Source organism: Triticum urartu, chromosome 2A, assembly GCF_056163025.1.
Source record: "Triticum urartu cultivar PI428250 chromosome 2A, HENAU_Tu73, whole genome shotgun sequence".
NCBI lineage: Eukaryota > Viridiplantae > Streptophyta > Magnoliopsida > Poales > Poaceae > Triticum > Triticum urartu.
This window is the reverse complement of record NC_141874.1, coordinates 414,719,094-414,734,192: the sequence shown is the minus strand read 5'-3', so window position 1 is coordinate 414,734,192 and position 15,099 is coordinate 414,719,094. Positions and strand designations below refer to the sequence as shown.

At 45.5% G+C, this 15,099-nt stretch overlaps 1 protein-coding gene across 3 annotated transcripts; it reads left to right on the top strand.

Annotated features, from left to right (window-relative positions):
* The first annotated feature begins 6,061 nt into the window (after positions 1-6,061).
* On the top strand, positions 6,062-10,570 carry LOC147985311 (uncharacterized). 3 transcript variants are annotated; one of them, XR_015616587.1, is made up of 10 exons: positions 6,062-6,573; positions 6,790-6,834; positions 7,035-7,093; positions 7,221-7,421; positions 7,509-7,673; positions 7,784-7,997; positions 9,253-9,404; positions 9,491-9,550; positions 9,647-9,727; positions 10,348-10,570. XR_015616587.1 is itself a non-coding variant. In XM_087544019.1 (10 exons), exons 7-10 carry the CDS (start codon positions 9,297-9,299, stop codon positions 10,384-10,386), a joined length of 288 nt encoding a protein of 95 aa, XP_087400145.1. In that variant the 5' UTR covers positions 6,071-6,573; positions 6,790-6,885; positions 7,035-7,093; positions 7,221-7,421; positions 7,509-7,673; positions 7,784-7,997; positions 9,253-9,296; the 3' UTR covers positions 10,387-10,570. The 3 variants fall into 3 exon arrangements, 2 of the variants coding, with proteins under 2 accessions (XP_087400146.1, XP_087400145.1); XM_087544019.1 differs by having other exon boundaries at positions 6,071-6,573; positions 6,790-6,885; XM_087544020.1 differs by having other exon boundaries at positions 6,065-6,573; positions 6,790-6,885; positions 7,784-9,404.
* The last annotated feature ends 4,529 nt before the right edge of the window (positions 10,571-15,099 follow it).

Sequence of the window (15,099 nt, the reverse complement as noted above, 5' to 3'; positions counted from 1 at the left end):
ATCCCTATCTGCCGCAATAGATAATGGATCTTGTCTACATCATGTCATTGTTCTTATTGCATTACTCCATTTTTCCATGAACTTAATACACTAGATGCATGCTGGATAGCGGTCGATGTGTGGAGTAATAGTAGTAGATGCAGGCAGGAGTCGGTCTACTAATCTTGGATGTGATGCCTATGTAATGATCATTGCGTGGATATCGTCATGATTATTTGAAGTTATATCAATTTCCCAACAATAATTCGTTTACCCACCGTTTGCTATCTTTCTCGAGAGAAGCCACTAGTGAAACCTACACCCCCGGGTCTTCTTTCTCATATATTTGCTTTGCGATCTATTTTATTTGCTATTTTTATTCAGATCTATTAAACCAGAAATACAAAAATACCTCACTGCATTTTATTTCTATTTATTTTATTTGGCGTTCGATCTATCTATCTATTACAACTTTATCCTGTCCGCACGTCGTTTCTGGCGTCGTTACCCGGAAGGGATTGACAACCCCTTTAACATGTCGGGTTGCGAGGTGTTGTTATTTGTGTGCAGGGGCTGTTTACGTTGTGTTGCTTGGTTCTCCTACTGGTTCGATAACCTTGGTTTCATATCTGAGGGAAATACCTACCGCCGCTGTGTTGCATCATCCCTTCCTCTTTGGGGAAATACCGACGTAGCTTCAAGCGACATCAATACCATATCATTTATACTTTCCGGGCTCTCCTCTCCTTTTATGATACGCACAATTACTGCAATGACCTCGTCACCACAAATATCCCAATGCCTTTGATAAAAATGAGCAGGGAAGCCATCTGGTCCAGGAGTCTTGGTTAGAAATATTTGAAATAAGGCAGTTTTGACCCCAGCATTGGTATATGGAGCACATAAGGTCTCATTCATTGCAGGCGTAACCTTCCTTAGGACATGTCTCAGCACCTCTTCCATCCCCTGCACCCTTCGGAAGTATACAGAGTCTTATAGAACACTGCCATGGCCTTCAATTCTGTTGGGTCCTCAGTGTGTATACCCAAAGCGTTTCTGAGTGCCCAGATCATGTTTTTCTTACGCCTCATGCTTGCCCTCATGTGAAAAAATTTAGTATTCCTGTCACCAGCAGAGAACCATTCCAACCGGGATCTTTGACGCCACATTAACTATTCTCTATGATATAGTTCAGACCTCTCATTTAGTTTCAACTCCACATGTGATGGTCTCACCCTCCCTGGATCATTACGCAATACTTCCAACTGAGCCTTAATCTGCTTAATCTCCTTTTTGACGCTACCAAAATTGTCTCTACTCCACGAAGACAAATCATTGGTTATGGCCAGAAGCTTGTCACGAAAGTTGCCGACTCCATAGCCTGCACTCGTCGTGTTCCAGCTATTTGTAACCATGTCCTTCCACGATTCATGGGATTCCCACATCACCTCGTACCTGAAGGTTTTCTTTGGTGTAGGATCACTTTGCGCGACATTCAACTTCAGTAAAATAGGACCATGGTCAGATGTAGCGGCAGACAGGTGAGTCAATATAGCATGTGGGAATCGGGCCATCCAGCTCGCAGAAGCTAGTGCCCGACCCAACCTGACTCTTGCATATGACCCCTTGCTACCTTCTTTTCGAACGTATAGAAGCGACCTTGGTGACCTATATCGATTAACATGCAAATGTCAACTGCATCCCTAAAACCCTAAATCTGGGCATTACTTTTGTTGGCTACTCCTTCGTGTTCCTCTGGCCGCAACACTTCATTAAAATCTCCAAAACAAAGCCATGTTAGATCATTGACAATACTTATTCCCTTCATGAGATCCCAAGTTTGGTGCCGAAGGTGACTTTGGGCCTCACCGTATACACACGTAATCCTCCAAGGGTCTTGACCTGCCTCCTCAATTTTAGCATCAATGTGATAACAAGAGTCTCCCAAAATCTCAAGCTTAATTATATTATTCCAAAAAAATACCAATACCTCTGCTTCTCCCCTAACTATTAATAGGATATGAATTATCAAACCCTAGAGTACTAGGAAGAGCTTCTACACGTGCCCCACTTATCTGTGTTTCGACAATACAAAGCACAGTAGGGGTAAACTTCATCGCGAAGTTCTCGAACTGTCGAAGGTTTACCCGCGCCATGACAGTTCCAACAAAATGCACTCATTGGTCTCGGTGGCACTCCTCCAGGGAGCCCACCAATTTTTTTGCAGAAGTGTAGAACCCTCCTTGCCATCTAGACCAGTCCTTGCCTTCTTGGACCTCTCATGATTGGTGGACTAACAACTGTAGCACCTGCTGGAACTAGAGCCAGTTGGTTCTCCTTCAAAACAGTACCATGCACAAGCGGTGGAGCCGAAGGGTTGCTACCCAGTTTTGCTCTCTCCATCCTCTTCCGTGTGTGATCCTCCATCACCATATCCAAGTCAACACTCGCTCCACCTCCCTCCTTCAACACCAAGGCCTTCCCATCAGCAGTGTCTAGTTCACCCTCCTCCTGAAACTCCTTATGCGTCCCTGGTGCAGGGGTTGGACCCCATCCTCCACTACGACCTCCTCTTCTTCCTCCCGACGACCTTGGCCACCACCTGGACCTCGGCCAGATCTCATAAACCAGTCAGCCCGTAACTCCTTGAAGACGAGAGCCGATGGAGGATGTATTCCTGTGCCATGCTCCTTAAACAAGTGACCAAGCATTCCGCAAACTGCGCACCAGTTTGGCAACTTCTGATATCTCACTCGATAAATCTGGCGCTTAGATTCACGGATCATAGACACGGCGTTCTTCAGTGGCGTTGTGACATCAATTCTGACCCAAACGCGATAAAAGTTTCCCGCGAAATCTTGCGACGGGGGTTCGGCAAATAGAACTTCCCCCACTTTAGCAGCAAGAGATGGAACTAGATGGGCATACAGATACGGTACATCATGGATTTCCACCCATATCTCGATTGTGTCCATCTTGATGGTCGTTAGCTTTGTCACCCCATCATAAGGTTTGAGGATCACCGCGTCCCCTCGGAAGTGCCATGGGCCATTGTTCATGACTCTCACCCAATCCCCAAGACACGAGAATTGGACTATGTATGGGTTATCTTCTAGCGGTCTGAACTTGACCTCTTGTGCCAAGTCCCAAGCGGATCTCATATTCTAGAAGAACCACGTCTGGCTATAGGTTTTGGGGGTATGAACCCTAGCCAAAGCCACCCAACGCGCAGCCACTGGTGGTGCTTCCTTCTCATCGAAGACGACATCGTCCAGATCCTCTTCTCTCAGCCCTAACTCTTGCATCATCCTCTCCACATCGCTGACCCCCGCTTGGTCCGAGGTCTCAGCTGTAGCCATGGAGATTTCCTTACCCGACGTAGATTGGATCAGGTATTTGGATAGGAACCCAACTCCGCTGTTCGGCCCGACAGCCATGGATCGGCGCGATCGAGGATCACGGACCGGGTCACACGACCATCAAGAAGAAGATCGACGACAGGGAGAAAATCGCCAGCGCGAGAACCAAAACCCTAACTAGAGGGAAAAAGACAACTTTGTCAGGCCAACATCGGGAGGACGTGCTGCTCGTGCCTATAGGCCAGCCCGTTTAACCAGGGGCCGTGCTTGGGTCTGGGAGGCTAGCATGCGTGCCGTCCGACATTGCCCGAGTACTTCGCGTGCCTGGCCGGGCCGTGCCGTGTCTGGCCCGTTTAACCTAGGCCAAGCCGGGTCGGCTCATTTGGCCAGGTTTGTATTAGTTTCGCTGAGCGGGCGTTGTCTCCCCACCCACCATCGTGAGAAAGCAAATCGCCGAACCCTAAATCACCGTATTCCTCCTCACTGAGCAGTGCCATGGACACCTCGTCTTCTTCCTACACGCCGGTCGCAGAATCGTCTTCCTCCCCGCCGTTCAGTCCCATGGCCACCTTGGCTTCTTCCTCCACGCCGGTGACAAGGGAGGAGCTGGAGCTAGAGTAGTGATTAGGGACCACGGGGGAGCGTTTAGGGTTGGGCTTTGTCATCATTTTCCTGGCCTAGTGGATAATGAAATAGTGGAGATTTTGGCCAACACACGGGCGCTACAAGTGGTGCAGGAAATCAACGCTGTGAGGGTCCATGTGGAGCTTGATTCTCAAAGTGTGATGCATGTGCTGAACCAACCACACAAGGAGATGTCCAGTGCGGGGCCGTGGATACAGGAGATCAAGGCGATGCTTGTTTTGTTTTCTGGTTTTAAAGTGTCGTGGGTTCATAGTTCTGCTAATGTTATCACGCATAAATTAGCTAGAGTCGGTGTCGGTGATGAACTTTGTAAGGTCTGGTTGGGGGTTACCCCAGACTATGTGCTAGACGTAATCTCAGATGAGATTCCCGAACTTTTATGATTAAATAAAGCGGCAACATTGAACAGTTGCACGCGAATCGCATCTAGTAACCGTTTTGTGGAGAGGCGGAAAAGGAGTTCACCGTGTCCCTCGTTTTGCCGACGGCTGGATCGGCGGTCTCTCCCCTCCCCGTCTGCTTTTCCGGCGGCTGGAGAGTGGGGAGACCTCGGATTCGTGCATGAGGTGTGGTATATAGTAGGGTAGTGTCTCCTAATGGCTCTGGTGAGGTGGTGGCGGCGGCATCGGTGTGTAATAACAGTACTCGAGTTCTCCCCCACCTCGGCAAGGTCCTTTGGGGCGGCGCCGACGAGCTTCCGGTGGTGCTTGCTTGTAGATCTGGCGATCTGTCGAGTCTTGGTGTTCTTCGACAACAACTTTTCCGGCATCTCCTTCCTCTGGGTGCTGGTCATTCTGGGGCTATGCATTGATGACTTCCTAGCTGCGTGATCAACAATGGTTAGCCCGACTCTAGCGACGGAGGGGCGGCGACACGCCATCGGCACACTCTGACGGAAGGGGATGGCTGGGCCTGGATATGTGTTCTTTTTTTTATCTTTATAGCTGATGAATAGAGCTGAGGGCTTTCCTGCAAAAAAAATAGAAAATAAAATGGCAACATTAATCTAAAAAAAAGACAGCGTGCTTCGTGCATACATGCATGCGGCCTTGCATGGTTGCATTCGGCACAAGCCGACGAGCAAAGACAACTCACACCACCCCGCCGGTAGGCGAAATCACTAGTTGAAGAGTACTCATTGCAAAGATCACCACAACTCCCCAAGCTGCGACAAGTGGTGCACATGCAGCACGCCACTTGTCGCAACCTGGAAGTTTTTTTTTCATAGATCCGTTTATTCAAAACGTTTTATCTCTCAAACCGTGCGTCCAAATCTCGAACCGCTTTCATCATTGAATTCCTCGCGTCGAGATTTTCAAAACTAGATCCCATATTGATAAGTTTTGACGAACTTTTTTTCAAAAAAAGACCGGATGAAAAAACCGAACTAGGAACACGGGTTTTTCCCTTTTTGAAAAAGGCACGCCTGTGCCTCTCGTGAAAAAAAAGAGAAAACGCGTTTTTTTTCCTTTTTGATAGGCACGGCGTGCCTCTCGCGGAAGCAAAACCATGACTCTCGCGAAAGGAAGAAAACAGAAAACGCGTTTTTTCCTTTTCCGAGAGGCACGGCCGTGACTCTCACGAAAGCACAACCGCGCCTCTCGCGGAAGCAAACCCGTGACTCTCGTGAAAGGAAAAAAAAACAAAAAAGGCGCTTTTTTCCGTTTCCGAGAGGCACGACCGGGATTCTCACTAAAGCACAACCGTGCCTCTCGCGGAAGCAAAACCGTGACTCTCACGAAAGGAGAAAAAACGCATTTTTTGCGCAAATTTTTTTTGTCAAAAAGATAAGAAAGACCGATGGAAAACCAAAACATCGAAAAACCGCCAAAAAATCGTTTAAAAAGGCGAAAACGCGTGCAAAAAAGAAAACAAAATCCGGAGGGAGCGCCCAGAGCGCGACACGTGGCGAATGGCTGAGAGCGCGTCAAGTGGCGCTGATCGTTGTGAGGCTTCTGAAGGAGCGCTTGTTAACTAGTTGCTCTCGCCGGTAAGCCTGACGTGCATTTGTTATTTTTGAAATTGAAAAATCGGGCGGACGCACCTTCTCGTGCCAGAAGTGTCGTGCCTGGTCCGTTTAACGCAGGCTGGCCCATTTGGCCAGGTCTTAGTTCCGCCGAGCGAGCGTTGCCTCCCCACCCACCACACACAGTGTTTCTCTTCTGCCCTTTCCCCACCCACCCCACGAGAAAGCAAATCGCCCGAACCCTAAATCTCCGTCTTCCTTCCCGCTGGTCAGTCCCATGGCCACCTCGCCTTCTTCCTCCACGCCGGTCGGCGGATCGTCTTCGTCCCCGCCGTTCAGTCCCACGGCCACCTCGCCTTCTACCTCCACTCTGGTCGGCGGATCGTCTTCCTCCCCGCCGGTCAAGTTAGTCGCCATTAACGAAAATACGTCGGTTTTGACGGAAAGGCCGAGGACGTGGTAGCGACAGAGGAGGAAGGGTCGACGAAATAGAAGAGACACTCCCACCGCCGTCATGTTCCCGCCGGGATCTGTTGAGGGCAGGCAGCAGCCACAAGAGAGGAGGTCATCCCTGCCGGTAAAGATCAGATCTTCTAAGACAAAGCAGAGGATGGCACTCTCCCTGTAAGATCTTGCTCTCAGTCCCTCATCACTTCCTGTTTCTGGTTAGTCGAAATCGAATTGTTTTCTCCGTGGACGGTAATTTGTAACTAAATTTCTGTCTGATTTCTCGCGGCAAGGTTTCAGGCCACATCACGCCATGATATATCTTTGGTAATTCGTCTCGTAAGGTTTTAAAAATGGTTATACCACTCATCAGGCTTGCTTGTTTCGCTTCAGGTCTCAGCCGGTGGATCAGGTCGGAGGCAGATTCTCTGCACTTGTGTATGCCCTACCTCTCTCTTTGGTCACCTGTTTCTTACTTGTAATCTAAAGGTACGTAGATATAGAAGTGCATTTCAGTTGGCTTTACGCCTCCCTGGATTGCAAATCGCCGTTCAACTTGGCCGTGTCACTATGTTCAATCTCCTGAGATATACACAAATAGTTCTTATGTACTCATCTAGCTTGTTTCTCCGTTTCAGGGATTGCCTGGTGAGGAAAAGTCATCTTCCGATCTGTCTGACGCTTCGGAGTCTGATGAGTATGAAAAAAAAGCTTTTGCTCTCTCGTTTTCTGTTTCTCCATCTGGTTGAAATCCCATGTGTTTATATCTTCTAACATAGTGTGTCATCGTTCTTCTACTCATTGACCAAGCCTACCCACTGCAGGGGTCCAGAGACTTACGACACAAACCATGTTTTGGCCTGGAGAGATCCCGGTTTGCCTACACCAGTTTATGTCAGAATGGATAGTTCAGGAGTTTTTTACACATATCCTACTCTGGGTGATAAGCCGTTGCAGAGCCTTGAAGAAGTTGGAAGTGCTGTTGATTCCTATGCTTGTCCCAATGGTCCCAATAGCAATGTCATGTAATGTTCTGATCTCTCTCAAAAGAAAATCGTTAACTTCTCTGAAGAACGAACATCTATTAATCATATGCTCTGATCTGAAATTAGGTCTGATAAGATGCTTTCAAAGAAGGAACGTGCTGTACAGGAACATCTTTACTTCCCAAATGGCACCAGCAAGGTCTACACACAAGGGCTCAAGTAGCGAAGAGGGAACGTGACAAAGTTCGGAGACTGGTTGAAGCTTTACTGGACAAGCGGAATGACAATGAGGTTCATTCTCTGCTCGCCTTCACTCTGTCCCACTACCAGGCTTGTGTTGTATTTTTATTGTTACTGCTTTGTGCATGCAACATTACTGATCCAATCAATGCTTATTCTAGGATCTTGTGGATGAACTCGAAGAAATTGTTCATTGGCAATCAATCTGCGAAGGTGTCGAATGGTACTATCATCTCAATATCACTGTGAAGACCAAAGAGGGTGCCGATGATGCGGGCAGCAGCAGTCTATTCTTCGTTGAAGTCGCATGTGATTCAAATGATATCACAGGATATTATATCAACACTTTCTCCAGGGTTAACACTGATGGCCAGGGTAGTTTACACTCTTATCTCAAATTATGCATTTTTGGAATACTGTTTGAAATTATCTGTTAGATATAGATCAGAACGATACACTAGGATGTTTTCTCCGCATTTTCTGTGGTGTTAACGCTGATGGCAAGGATAATTTACACTCGTATCTCAAATACGGCTGCGCTATTGTAAGCGAGCGCGCATTCTTCTTAGCCTACGCTCCGGCCTCTCCTAATTAGGCGCGTGGGTCATGCGGAGAAGGCTGCGCTCCACTGCTATTCTGGTTGAGGGTAACGGGCTTTGTTAAAAGAAGTAACAGAATTAATTTTATTACCATGCTTCGTCGGATGTATCCCGTCTCTGGAGTGACTATTTATTGGCAGTAACAGGAATAGTAGGGATGGTAATGGACGAGGATTGTTTACGAGACACTTAGTAATCGTTGGTTGGAGCCTTAAGTGTAAAAGCTTGCTAGCATGTAGTAACGGATTACTATGCATTACTACAAGAGCTCTCTTCGTTGGAAACAACGCTTGAATGTAGTAACGGATTACTATGCTATGATGGAGTCAATGGTAAACCTAGTAAACCAGGGTAATAATGCATTACTACTTTTGCAGGTCCGATTACTAGATGGTAACCTAGTAAAACCAGGATAGTAATGCATTACTACTTCTGCATGTCCAGTTACTAGGTGGTAACATTGTTACTACTTTTGCAGACCCAATTTACTGGATTGTAGCAATTAATTGCTGGGCTGGGCTCTTTTACATTTGTCAATTACGTTGGACCCGGGTGTAGGTGTGCGAGGGATTGGGCATGTTAACTTGCGCGTGGATCGTGACTCGTTACTACTCATTTTTTCCAGAGGAAAGCAGGCATGGTCGTAAGTTCATTACGGTAGATTTTACCGTCCAGCCCGTGCTTCGGCTAATTAGCGCATACAGCCGGTGGGTCGATGGGCGGCCGGAGCGCATGCTAGGTTATAATGCGTGCACACTGACTTTAGCATGTCTATATATATATAATATAATTGCAAATGCGTTTCTGGTTTATTGTGGAGCCCTTACTGTTGACCTGCTTGCCTGCCCATTGTGCCATCTTATACCATACATAGCTTTATGTCTGTAATATCACAATCCAACTGGTTCACGCACAGCCATTTGTAGGTGCTGCAATCATGCATTTTTTGGCACTTATTCAGCTATTCTTGTTGTATCTGAGCCAGGCTAGTCATCTGATACTTAAATGACAAATTTCATACCTGTCTTTAGATGGAGCTACCTGCCATGGCTGTACAAACAATAAAAGTGATGGTATGAAGCACCCATGTGCTGCTTCATTCAAAGGCGGCCACATGAACATCTGTTTCCCACTTGGTTTTGGTCCCTGTAATGAGAAGCAGTGGGTCGACTCCCGTAACACTGTATGGTGATCTATGTACTGGCTAGCGTTTTAGTATCTTCAATGTGCTGCGTCAATGTTAACTATGTGTTTTATCCTCGGTTGCAGGAAGCTCAGGATGAAGAACTGATAAAAAGAGAGGAGAAAAGGATAAGAGAATTCTTTGAGGTAATTTCATAATTCTGTGGTAAATAACCATTTTGTGGCAACTTGATTCTGAACCACTGGACTAATTATTTCTTTTGTGTTTATCATCTTCTGAAGTTCCTTGATGATGCTGAATTTTTGGAGAATATGCGCTGCAAACGTCTTAATTATCCACGGAAACATGAAATACATCTCCAGGTTCGAGTCCCAATCTCCTTCAATGTGTTAGTAGTTGTGTTTTGTCAAGTTTTTTGTCCGATTCCCACGTGAATCTTTAGATGTTTAGAGGAAGAATACCTGAAAGCTCCTGGATGTTGGTAGTGTTACCAAACTGTTTTTTAGTTCCGAGCCTGTTTTCTGGCGACCTGCTTGTGAGAAGAATAGGGCACTTGCCTCTGAACCGCTCAGTAGTTTGCTTGGGTTTGTATACACCCTGAAACTTGATTGTTCGGAGGTCACTAAATCTGTTTGTTGTCCATTTTTGGTGTTTGAAACTGGTCAGCTATTTGTTTTCCTTTGCTCTTTTAGTTGTGCCATGTACAAGATTAGTTGTGCCGTTGCATGTTTTTGTTTAGATGACTCCATATACTCGTTGACTGCTGAGAAAAGTAGTGTTGCTGAAAATTGGACTACTGTGCAATCACGGTCCATAGTACTATATATTTCGCCACCAGCCACCTTTTTGAATGTCAGTCGTCTGCAGTTCTCTAGCTCTGTTGTCTTTTGGAGGCACTGCCTGTATGCGACATGGCCGTGAACTCATCTTGTATTCAAATTTTGTGTTTTTGACTAGTTCTTTCATTGCTGCTATTTTACAGTCGGATGAAGAAATTGCCCCTGATTCAGATGAAGAGTGAAGATGTCCCTGCCTATTATCACCTGTTTTCATTTATCAGTAGATTGAACTCAGTGGAGCTTTCGAGTATTTGAACTTGTTACCAAGTTAAACACTCGACTTAATCTTAGCTATTATGACGTTTGTGTGTAATGTCATATGTGAACAAGGCTGGAAGGCTTGTCCAATTTCTTTTGTGTTGTTTATTTACCTTGTCTGGAATAGTAGCTTATTTGCATACCACAAGCTGTTCAAGCATCGAGACGAAACCAAATCTGCTGGCAGCACGTCCTTAGCTTCGGCCCTGTTTCTCCCTCGCTGTGGGTGATAGCATTGTGCCTAGGTGGCGTGCACGTCCTTGTCGGTTCTGATGGTGATCCCATTACGTGTGGCTATCACTCCATCATGCGGGGCTGGTGACCTCGGCCAGATCAAGGTCTGACAACCTAGATAGTACATCTGTTGTGTGCACGTATATCATCTTGGTTAGTGCAGGGCCACTCCACCATCGCGAGAGAGTTTGTTAGGCAGGTACCAACTTTCCTAGGTGTAGGATTATTGCAGTAAAAAGCCTTCATAAACTAGTTATTGCTTTTTTAAATCTGAAACACCATGCATTCCATTAGCTAGTGCCTGCTCCAACATTGGCACTGGCAGCCACAACACCCACCCATTACATCCGAGGGTAGGCCAATTAGCCAGACATGTTGGCTCTCGACCATACCCCGTGAACCAAGACTAGTCAGAATATGAGCTGGTCTATTACATTGCCGGGGACAGTACTCAATCTTATGCTCGATGAAACATATACTAAGCTGGAACTTTGCTTCTCTGAAGAGATCATACCAAAATTTTCAGCAAGATGAATAGCATGTACAAGCGCCATAGTCTCCGCATGCAGGGCAACGGAAACATCTGTTAGTCGGCCTGCAGCAGCAAAAAACACATCCCTAGTTGTGGAGAGCAACTAGTTAACGAGCGCTCCGAACGAGCGGTTCGGGAGCGCTCCCGCGAGGGAAAACCAGCCAATGCCGTTGGTTCCCGTTTTTCCCTTTCCGGTTTGTGGTTTCGTGCGTTTTGCAGTTTAACCTTCCAACTATTTGAATTTTTTGTTTTCCCTTTCTGCGCGATAACAGACAGAAACTAGCCGCCAACCGCGTCGGCGGTTCCCTGTTTCCTTTTTGTTCTCATTATATTTCTGAGAAATGGAGTTCTATGGGGTAGTTACGGGCGGGGCTTCCAACACTATTAAATGTGACCTTTCACGTAAGCAAAAACAGGAACTTTATCATACACACGCTTGGACGAGAAAACATGTTAACGCACGGTCGTGAAGAGTGCAGAGGCATGTGTGAATTCTCTATAGGCACGGGCGTATAGTAGGAGAGGCATGAGTTATATCACTTTACTGAGTTGGAGCATAGAGCAGCGTCACAGTGGTGTAGCTTCCTGTATCAGCTTCGACGGGCAGTGTGTTGGTTGTGCAGCGCGTTCTCTGTCATGGTGGCACGCGGCGCCTCCGGCGCAGGGACCCTCCAACTCGCCTTCGGCTCGTTAATTTTTCATAAACATCTTGAAGGGGAGCATAGGTCGGAGTGTGTGTTGGACGCCTTCTCCGTCGTAGTGGCACATGGCGCCTCGGGTGCGGGGACCCTCCTGCTCGTCTTCTGCTTGTTATTTTTTCATAAACATCTTGACCAGGGGGGGGCATAGGTCGGAGTGTGTGTTGGTCGGGTAGCGCATTTTTCTCATGAGTAATTCTTTATACAAGTCCTGTAGACGGCACGGGTGTTACAGCCAAGCTGCTTCGCCTGGAAAGGCACGGGTGTGAAACATTTACTATCACGTGTGTACAACACCTAGCCATGGTTGAGGCATGTGAGGTGTGAATTCTCCAGAGGCACAGGCAAGTTGTCTCCAGAGGCACGCGCGAGTTGTCTTCAGAGACATGGGTAGGAATTCGTCTTGCTGAAGTTCATAAGATACTATAAGAAGTTGACACCTCATGAGCAATTCTTTATACAAGTCCTGTAGACGGCACGGGTGCTACAGCTAAGCTGCTTCGCCTAGAAAGGTATGGGTGTGAAACATTTATTGTCACGTGTGTACAACACCTAGCCATGGTTGACCTAGCCATGGTTGAGGCATGTGAGGTGTGAATTCTCCAGAGACACAGGCAAGTTGTCTCCGAAGGCACGCGCGAGTTGTCTCCAGAGGCATGGGTAGGAATTTGTATTGGGAGTCACTGTTAAATGAGGCACTGTTGTTCATAGTGTAGTGGTACTCTGATGATGTTCTCTTTTCAACATGGACACCCAATTTGCAACGAGATTACATATAAATATGAGTCATGGTTAAACTGTTTTGTTATGTTTGGATGGAATTAGCTTCGCTGGCTAAATCAAAAGATTTAGTGTTCATTCTTGCTTAAGATCTTGCTAATCTCATCACCCATTTCATTAGGTTTGATGTCATTCTTCTTGCTAAGTCAAAGAATGTACAGTGCCTCTTCCCTCTAGTCTTGCACTTCATCCTGTGAAATTTGGCCGAGAAGAAAAATATATTCTTAAGAGTTGGTGCATAAAAGGTGAATATATGCATCGCAAGTAAAAATATATTCCAATAATATGAACTTTCTTTTTATATTTGTCCAACATATATAGGACGTAGTGATGATCCTTCTCGAGTGGTATGAATATATGCGTACAAAATATTGATGTTTAGATGACAATTTAATATAAAGGAACATGATAAAGTGCATTTTTGATTTTGTTGTGGAGTAAAGGGATGTTATCATGCTTGCTGTTGAGAGCTTATTCTGTTGATGTTCTTTGAGATACATGGAAACCAGTTGACTCTTTCTTCTTTGCAATGTAGTTCTAAATTTGCTAGGAGTAGTTTTGTGATTCTTTAAATCTAGTATGTGCTGCAAACAATAATTACGATAAAAAAGTTGTCAGAAGAAACAACTTGGTATCAATATAATAACAGGCGTTGCAATATAGACAAATTTGTGCTTTTTAAAAAATTACCTCTGCAAAGTTTGGGCCTAATATTAGTCTATCACTCTCTTTTGCATCTAGTCTGCTTTCACAGATATCTGCTATATCATCGAGCACTTTCTTTTCAATACGATGTGGTATGTTCATCTGTGCTGGTGTTGGACCAAATATTGTCTTCAGGTGGGCTCCAGTAAGATGCGTGCTTTCTCTTTTTCTACGTATGCGCTTAAGTATAGTTTTGCTGTGACAGAAAAATAAAATAATTTTCAAGGTGAGAGTCAGTGAGAAACTGGATTTAATAATATTTTTGTCCTCGGTCTAACTAGTTTGAGATGCAATAGAAAACAACTCACTTTTTGAATTCCTCCTGCCAGCTATCGCTCATGACTATTTGGAAGAGGTCGGACGCCTCGTTTGTGTGTTGGAAGGAATATTCATGTTTTGGGTATGGGTTGGTGCTTCATCCTTTATTCCCTTTTTATCGCATCTGTTTTTGTCAGAGGAAGCAGATATTGATGGTTGTTATTCTCATGCTAGATGGATAACTAAAAATCAAATCATATTTTTATTCTAGATATGTAGTATGTAAGCTTTTGTGATACTAAAGACATTGGTCAATCATGGGTAGGTCATTAGAAAAAAGGTAACCAGAAAATGATTTTTCTACCTTTGCTGGTGGAAAAGAACTTCGAAGTTTCTGGTTTGAATTCTTCGATTCTTTTAGGTAGTTGCTCGCACTTTACTTGGTTGGTTTCACCAAATATGGCTGTAAATAGGAACTGCGGTTTCCACTCGGCATCTACCTTGCTATGCTGCATTAAGGTCATTGGATATTTTTTATTTTTCTTTGTGGAAAAATTGAAGAATCCAAGGCATGTTGCTGATACGTCTTCAACATATCTATAATTTTTGATTGTTCCATGCTATTATATTACTCCCTCCGTTCCTAAATATTTGTCTTTCTAGAGATTTCAACAAGTGACTACGTACGGAGCAAAATGAGTGAATCTGCACTCTAAAATATGTCTACATACATTCATATTTGTAGTTTATTTGAAATGTCTAGAAAGACAAATATTTGGGAATGGAGGGAGTATTCATTTAGGATGTTTTATATGCATTTACATGCTATTTTATATGAATTTTGGGACTAACCTATTAACCCAGAGTCCAGTGCCAGTTTCTGTTTTTTCCTTGTTTTTTGGGTATGGCAGAAAAGGAAAACCAAACGGAGTCCAATTGACCTGAAATTTCATGGAGATTATTTTTGGACCAGAAGAAACCCACGGAGTATCGGAGATGGGCTAGAAGAGTCCCGAGGCACCCACGAGGGTGGGGGGCGCGCCCCCTACCTCGTGGCCGCCTCGGAGACCCCCTGACTTGTCCCCGATGCCAAAACCTCTTATATATACAGAAACCCCCAGAACATAACCTAGATCGGGAGTTCCGCCGCCGCAAGCCTCTGTAGCCACCAAAAACCAATCGGGACCTGTTCCGGCACCCTGCCGGAGGGGGAAATCATCACCGGTGGCCATCTTCATCATCCCGGCGCTCTCCATGATAAGGAGGGAGTAGTCCACCCTCAGGGCTGAGGGTATGTACCAGTAGCTATGTGTTTGATCTCTCTCTCTCTCTCTCTCTCTTGTTCTTGATTTGGCACGATCTTGATGTATCGCGAGCTTTGCTATTATAGTTGGATCTTATGATGTTTCTCCCCCTCTACTCTCTTGTAA

What these genes read in the sequence shown, in the direction of transcription:
- LOC147985311 (XM_087544020.1), top strand. Translation starts at nt 9,297, where the DNA reads ATGAAGCACCCATGTGCTGCTTCATTCAAAGGCGGCCACATGAACATC. An exon ending in GGATAAGAGAATTCTTTGAG is followed by an intron (nt 9,551 to 9,646) that starts GTAATTTCATAA and finishes CATCTTCTGAAG; the next exon opens with TTCCTTGATGATGCTGAATT. An exon ending in AACATGAAATACATCTCCAG is followed by an intron (nt 9,728 to 10,347) that starts GTTCGAGTCCCA and finishes GCTATTTTACAG; the next exon opens with TCGGATGAAGAAATTGCCCC.